The sequence below is a fragment of the Belonocnema kinseyi genome, chromosome 4 (assembly GCF_010883055.1).
Source record: "Belonocnema kinseyi isolate 2016_QV_RU_SX_M_011 chromosome 4, B_treatae_v1, whole genome shotgun sequence".
Lineage (NCBI taxonomy): Eukaryota > Metazoa > Arthropoda > Insecta > Hymenoptera > Cynipidae > Belonocnema > Belonocnema kinseyi.
The window spans coordinates 20,044,060-20,052,025 of NC_046660.1; the positions used below are offsets into that span (position 1 = coordinate 20,044,060).

The following is a 7,966-nucleotide window of genomic DNA, read 5'->3' on the forward strand; positions in this document are numbered from 1 at the left end:
GGACCACTGACAAAAATTCCGAAAGGGATGAATGAAAAATCCCAAAAAATGAAATCTCCGGCACCTGAATAATAATTTTATAAAAATTGTATTAAAAAATACCTTAAAAACACGTGTGCAGACCACAAAAATAAAAACTAAATAATATTAAAGAACTATATATAGACAATATATAGAATGAAAATTATAATTAATAATTTTAGAGTTAGTGGAAAATATATGAAACCGTAATATAAATTACTCATCGAATTATATTTGTGGTATTTATTATAACAACCAAGTTTTGCAATTTACTTTCAATCCAAATGGTTCTTGTCCAAGCTAAGTTTACCATCAGTGCGCCTCGAAGGTGTGCCGAGAGTTGCTTACAGCGCTCCAAGTGGCTCCTGGTAAACTATATCGATGGGTGCTTTCTACGGTGAGCGGTGGGTAGAGGGGAAGTGACTTTTTTCGCCGGACGCGCCGTCTATATTTATGGCGGGCAACTAAGCCCGCACCGCATCTACGTTTATAATATCTTTGCCTCTACGCCACGTAAGTATGCTTCTTACTTACGTATAGTTCAAAATTTCCCGATCGTGGCGTGCCAACCGCATTTAAAAAACATATAGCCGCCGATGAGAATGCGAGTCAAATGTAAATAAATAATGATTGAACAATTAATAGTTTGTGAATAAAGGCAAGGATGTTAAAATTAAAAATCTCTGTATAAAAGCGAAAGTTTCCAATATGTGTGGTAATTTGATATTTTCATAAAAATACTATCTACCTCTTCCATGGTGAATAATTTTGTATTCCACAAACATTTCACAAAATCCTGTCTGATTATTAATGATTTATTTCTTCAAGCGACCTGTCAAAACAAAACAATGGAGGCGGCCATATTTTTTTAAGTGCGGCTGGCACGCCACGCTCGGAAAGTTTTGAACTATACGTAAGTATAGTTCAATTAATTTCAATTCCGTGAAAGGCCAATCGCTGCGCTCCCTAGCGCACTACGGCCGAACCACGGCTCAAGGCGGCAAGATTCAAATCTTCAAATAATAAATTAAATCTTTTAGTGTTAAATCTTGTAACCATGAAACATGATTTATTATATATACTATCATCAGTGTTAAACAACTTTAGATTATTTTATTCATTTGCAGCGATAATAATGGTTTTTAATAAAAAAATCATTAGACTTCAAAGAAGATAAAGAATTGTTGTACAATTTGAGGTAAAAGTAACGGTTTTTCCTGAAAATATTGATGAGGATTAAAAAAATTATTAAAATTTTCAGGACATTTTTAAGTTATTTTAACATAAATTGTCATCTATGCTATTAATTGATAAAATTGGTTTTTTATTTTTAATTTTTCTTTATTAATTTTTTCCGCCTAGACTTTAGCCAAATTACTTTGAATGGGTAGAAATAATTTTAAAATATCGAAAAATGCCTCATAATTTCGTTCGGATTTCTGTGGAATACAAAACATTCTGTCCTTATAAGGAATGAAAAAGCTACATCATACGTTCAAATTATAACTTTAAGTATTGTGATTGCGAGATAACTTTTCGCACTTTATTTATACATTCTGTTTAAAAAGTTAATAGCTAATCAGTCGAGAATGTTTAGATGATAATTGGACTAGATAGATCTAGAAAGCCAGGAATTCGAACGAAATTAAGGGTATTTTTCGATATTTTACCAATTTTTCATTATTTTCAAAATAACTTGGGTTAAAACTAACCTAAGTGCGGCAAAGTATGTAAAATATTGGAGGCAAAGTGTCAGAATTGTGTTTTTTTTTTATTAATTTTATTTTTGTATTTTTCTTTATTAATTTTTAAACGTAGTTTTTAGCCAAGTGATTTTGAGCGTATAGAAATAATTTAATAGAACTTCCCACGAGGCAAAAAATTGGAGAACGTCCTTACGACATCTTTACGATGTTGTGATTACGACGTATGTCCGTTTCGTAAAGTTATCTTTAAATATCTCTAACATATTTTAATGAGAGAGAGGGAGAGAGAGAGAGAGATAATGCTTAGAACTCAGTGCACGTGCTCTTAATGTGTTTCAATATTCAATAACTTTTTCAATTCAATAACTAACATGATTTTAAACTCAAACTAACTAATTAAACAAATTAATTTGTTTAAATAGCGCAAAATAACTCAATTCAATAACTCTATGATCTTCGATAAAGAAAATATATTTTTGTTTATATTTATAGAATTTCATTATTAAAAAAAGTATTAATTCTTTCATAAATGTTTATCTGTGTTCTAATAAAAAATATTAATATTCTTCAATTATAATTACAAAACTGCGTTGCTTCTTTTTAAATAAATTTTTTTTAGAAAAGAATAGACGGTAGTACAATTCTTTCTTCCCGTTATTAATTTTGAAACTAGCTATTTTCTTATTTTATTTAAGGAATCTAATGTAATAGTTTTCCACAGAAGGTCGAAGTAACATTCCGACGGCACAATAAAGAAAATAAATTTAATAATAATAATAATAATAATAATAATAATAATATAGACAATAATAAAAATCGTCTGTGATTTCTTATTAGTGCTAGAACATGAACGCTAGAACTTTAGTGCTAGAACTGTTAAGTAACAGATCTCAATTTTTGTTTCTGATTTGTTCTTAATCACATTTGTAACAGGATTCTAGAACTTCAATATACATTATTACAGCATCGTTCTAGAAGAAGCTTGAATGAAATGTTACAGAACGTCTGTGATTGGTCAGTTCTCAAACAATTACGTAACAACTGTTCTGGAACAGTTATTAATCTTTGTCCCTGAATTGTTTTAGAACACACTTGTATCATGGTTCTAGAACTTTGATATAACACTATTACGGCACAGTTCTAGAACAAACTTTGAACAAATGTTACAGCACGTCTGTGATTGTTCAGTTCGAAAACAATTACGTAACAAGTGTTCTGGAACAGTTATTATTTTTTGTTCCTAATTCGTTCTAGAACATACTTGTAACAGTGTTCTAGAACTTCGATATAACACTATTACGGCACAGTTCTAGAAGAAACTTAAAACAAATATTATAGAACGTCTGTGATCAATTTGTTCTAGAACAATTCCATAGAAACTGTTACAGAACAGTGCTGTCACGTAGTTCAAGAACAGTTTTGTAACAATTTTGTCACAGTGTTCTAGAATACTGTTACCTTCTTGTTCTAGAACCGTTCTGTCACCATCTTGTAACAACTGTTATAGAACAGTTCCCTTTTTGATTTGGAACAATTACAGAACGTGTTTTCTGGGCACTGCTTTTCAAAATATTTGACTTTCTGCATTAAAAGCTTTACTTTTATTTTAAAAAAAAACTGAGTTGAAAAAATTAGTTTTTAACCTAACTGATAAGTCGACTAAAATTATGAATCTTAACTGGAATAATTTAATTTTATGCCTACGAAAAGATATACAGTTTTATCTGGCACGTTGCATTTTACGGGCGCCAAATCGCTTTTTTCAATTAAAAAAATACAACAAAAAAAATGAATATTAGTCGAAAAAATAGCTTTGCTGCCCCCAAGTAGAATTGTCTTTAGACTATGTGATAAAAATATTACATTTTACAGTGCATTTTTGTAGAAGTATTATGGATTTGGCTAAAACCCAGTCGTTTATAAAGCCTTAAATATTTAATCCCGTGCAGAAATTTCGATCTTGCCCCGATCAGGACCAGACCAGGCCATGTTGGACCCAGATCGGTACACGATCAGTCTTATTATAATCCATTCATGAATATCACGAATGGAGATTTAATACAGGTAAACTCGAAAATATCGAATGGTCCTCTCCTTTTGAAGACCGCTTTAATATTTTAAATTCCTAATGAAGGTATTTTAAGGACATGTGACACAGCTAAATACCTATATTACCGACCTCACTTTTTCCGTTCACTGAATGTTTTTTCGATCCTAAGAACTTTTTTGTAAATATAATATCGAGCTGAAACTTTGGGAAATGTATTAGAGCACAATAAAGTACGTTTAGATACTGCATTTTTGTAGGAACTTCTCTGAAAATTATTTCATCTTTTTTCTGAACCTCAACATTTTTTGAACGTTCGAACTTTTTTTTATACATAAAATATCGGTCTCAAACTTTGAGAAATGCAAGAGCCGAAATAAAACTACGTTTAAGTACAAAGCTTAATAATAATAGATGTAAAAAAAATATGTTTCAACAATCAATTCGAACGGCATCAGCCGGTAACGTTGTACACGAAAATACGAACTCTCTAGAGCCTCGTCTAGTGGCCGCCAGATTTCGTTTTTTCGTGTACGACGTTACCGGCTGATGCCGTTGGAATTGATTGTTGAAATATATTTTTTTACATATTTTATTATTAAGCTTTGTACTTAAACGTAGTTTTCTTTCGGCTCTTGCATTTCTCAAAGTTTCAGACCGATATTTTATGTATAAAAAAAGTGCGAACGTTCAAAAAATGTTGAGGTTTAGAAAAAAGATGAAATAATTTTCAGTGAAGTTCTTACAAAACTGCAGTACCTAAACGTACTTTATTGTACTCTAATAAATATTCTAAAGTTTCAGCTCGATATTTTATTTACAAAAAAAGTTCTTAGGTTCAAAAAAACATTCAGTGAACCGAAAAAGTGAGGTCGGTAATATAGGTATTTAGCTGTGTCACATGCCTTTAAGTTAAAACTTGAGTAGTACAGACACATTAAGAAGATGTTTCAGACTGCAAAATTTAATTATACTTTTTAGTAACGTAAGATTATTCTAGATGGTATTAATTTCGAAGAAAAGGTTTTGATTTTTATTTAAAAAATTTTTAATTACCATAAATATTATATTTAACAATTTTCATTTCTTACAAAAAATTTTCTATAAAACTTTTTAGCGAATTAGAAAAATGCACGATCCTAATAATTAATAGCTGATTTTTTGGAAAAAAATTCGAATGTTTAAAAAAATCAGTTTTCACTTGAAGAACGAAAAATCGTCGGAAAATGACCTATAATTTACCGTTTATTAACATTTTTTTTGTAAACGAATTCAATTTTCTGTCAATTGTATAATTTCTTGAAAAATTCTAGAAGGTGGTTGTAGATGATAGTTCCACCAAAAAAATGAGCTATCATTTATTAGGATCGTTATATTTTTTAAGTTAGCCCAGAAGCAATATAGACGAAACAACTTCTAGAAAGAAATTACAATTTTTGAATTAAATATTTCTGGGTATTTTAAATATTATTTACAGAATATGCATTCAATCAATTTTTATTAGGAACAATTAATCTCGACCTGCTGGAAATTTTTATAAACTGAAATGCCATTGTTTTTAAGGAACAAGAAATAAATTTTTTTTTAGCATATTAGACTTCGCGCGAATAGCAACCAATTAGATTCCGAATGCGACGCATGCGCAGTTGACTAAGTAGCTCTTATTGGAAGCCCTGCACAATTGTTATTTTGATTGTACTACTTGATTCTGAAATTCATGTTATGAAAGTTTGATCTTAATGTATTTTTGTAATGAATTTATTATTAATCCAGAATTAGAGTTTCAAATACGTATTCGATTGTATCACATATTTTATTCTTAAAATCTAAAATTATTAAAATTTCGCGCATACTACAGTCCATTTTTTATCAGAAAACATCAAGCAGCAGTAGTTCTGCGAGCGCATGGAGATGGCGTTTCAGTAGGAAATCGGTCGGTTCCAGGTATGGGCCACAGAGTGCCACCAATCAGGGCCAGATCGGGAAATCCTGTCGGGGCCAGATCGGTAGTACGTTCGAAATGGGCGATTTCTGCACGGGATGCAATATTTCGAGCCTGTCATTGTCAATTTCAGGAAAAACTTACCTCATTTTTGTTACGATGTGGGAAGCAATTTTTGTGTTTTATAAAATGTTAAAAAGGAAAAGCATACTTTTCCCCTACTTGAATTCCTTTAAAAAGGTATAAATGCAATTTATTTATTTTTTGGGTGACAAAACACTTGATTGACAATGTTGATTTATCTGCAATAAATAGATTTGTATTGCACCAAATGTGTGTTCCTGTTCTGAGGGATATGCTTTTAAGGATGAATACGAATACAATTGCGAACCAATTTGCGATACCCCATGTCAAAATGGCAATTGCACAGCACCGCAAATTTGCACTTGTAATGATGGATATAAAATGAATGAAGAGGCAAAATGTGAACCTGTATGTACGCAACCATGTCACAATGGGGTGGGTATAAAAACTTTCAGTAAAACTCGAACAAGTTTAAAACTATACAAAATGAATTATAAAATAGAAAGATAATAATTAGATAATGTAAAAAGGAATCTGCATTATCAGAGGAGATGGAAAACGATCTTTTCAGTCTTTTCAGACTAAACGGAGCTATGAATTAATTTTTCTACATAAAATATTTTTTCTAAAAAAAGATTTCCTTTTGGTCCACTGGGAATCGAACCCAGGTCTACCGATTGCCGGTCGGATGCTCCATCCGCTAAGCTAGAGAGTAGCTTAGTGATTAGACCACCCAACCGGAAACAGGAAAACCTGATTACGATATCTAGTAGCTGAGTGATTAAAGCACCCGACCGGCAATCGGAAGATCTGGGTTCGGTTCCCGGCGGAGTGAAAGTAGAAGATTTTTTTTCAGCAAAAATATTTTAATTTGAAAAATTAATTCATAGCTCCATCTAATCTGAAGAGACGTTAAGAATTTTCTGTGATTTGAGGAGCTAACTTAGATCGATAGTGTTGATTCTCTATTTTCACGGTGGGTGAAAGAGATTTCCACTGATAGATTGTCACCATCTCCTTTGATAGTACAGATCCCTTGCGAAATTGGCGCATGTAGCTTAGTGGTTAGAGCAAACGGCCCGAAATCGGAAGACCTGGTTTCGATTCCCAGCGAAGCGAAAGTAGGTCTTTTTGGAGAAAACTATTTTAATTCAAAAAATTAAATAATAATTTTTTTAAAGGAATGCACAGCTCCTGAATACTGTACTTGCTTCAACGGATATAGTAAAGTCAACCATTCTTCCAATCTATGTGAACCAACATGCAACGCAAATTGCGAAAATGGTCGCTGCACTTCACCAGATGTTTGCACTTGTGATGATGGATACCATATGAATAATGAATCAATTTGTCAACCTGTTTGTATTCAAGAATGCTTCAATGGGGTAAAAAAATCACATAATTAAAATTTTTTATTTGAATCTGCAGTACATTTGCCAATTTCTGACTGTATAAGCCTCAGAGATAAATAATTTTTCAGAAAATACATTTTAGTTAACCTAACTATTTTCAGACACTTTCGCAGTTCCCCTTAAACTATTTAATTATTTTGGAGTATTAAACTAAAACGTACCCATTAAAAAAACTAAAGAAACACTAAAAATAATAATATCAATGACCAAATAATTTAACTTGCAACAAATTAAAATCAGAATCCGCTCATTCGCAAAGGAAAAATCTCGAGATGAACGAGAGTCATGGCGTCATAGCGGCTGAAGCGCGCGTACGCCTGCGCTATACGTTAGACGACATTCCCGTTCGACGCTTTTTTCAAAAGAAATTTATTGGCTGCGCAATTCTCGAAAATTCTAACGTGCATTTTAGCAAAAAAAATTTTAATTTTTAAATTGTTTTAAAAATTGTTTAAATTGTTTAAAAACGTAAAAAATTAATAGCGCTATTCTATTCACAATTTAAATATTAATATTTTTTCTTTAATATTGTATCTATCAAAAAATGAATTTTTATCACAGAAGATAAAAGTAATACTAAAAAAAAATTTCAGGTAAACAAAGGATCGTTCTAAAAAACGAAATAATAAAATTATTATAATTTTATCACATGGTTCTTATAAAATAAAGTTGGATTTTTCTGTTTACAATTTCAATAATTTATAAAAAGTGAAAGAAAAAAATTCTTAAAGTAATTATAAAATTAATAGGACGC

At 31.1% G+C, this 7,966-nt stretch overlaps 1 protein-coding gene across 1 annotated transcript in view; it reads right to left on the minus strand.

Moving 5' to 3' along the window:
- The window catches only part of LOC117170780, an 81,624-nt gene that overhangs the window by 21,640 nt on the left and 52,018 nt on the right, over window positions 1–7,966 (minus strand). Inside the window, exon 11 of the mRNA XM_033357818.1 lies at window positions 2,879–2,942. Coding sequence (XP_033213709.1) covers window positions 2,879–2,942 — 64 coding nt within the window. The remainder of the gene's footprint in view (window positions 1–2,878; window positions 2,943–7,966) is intronic.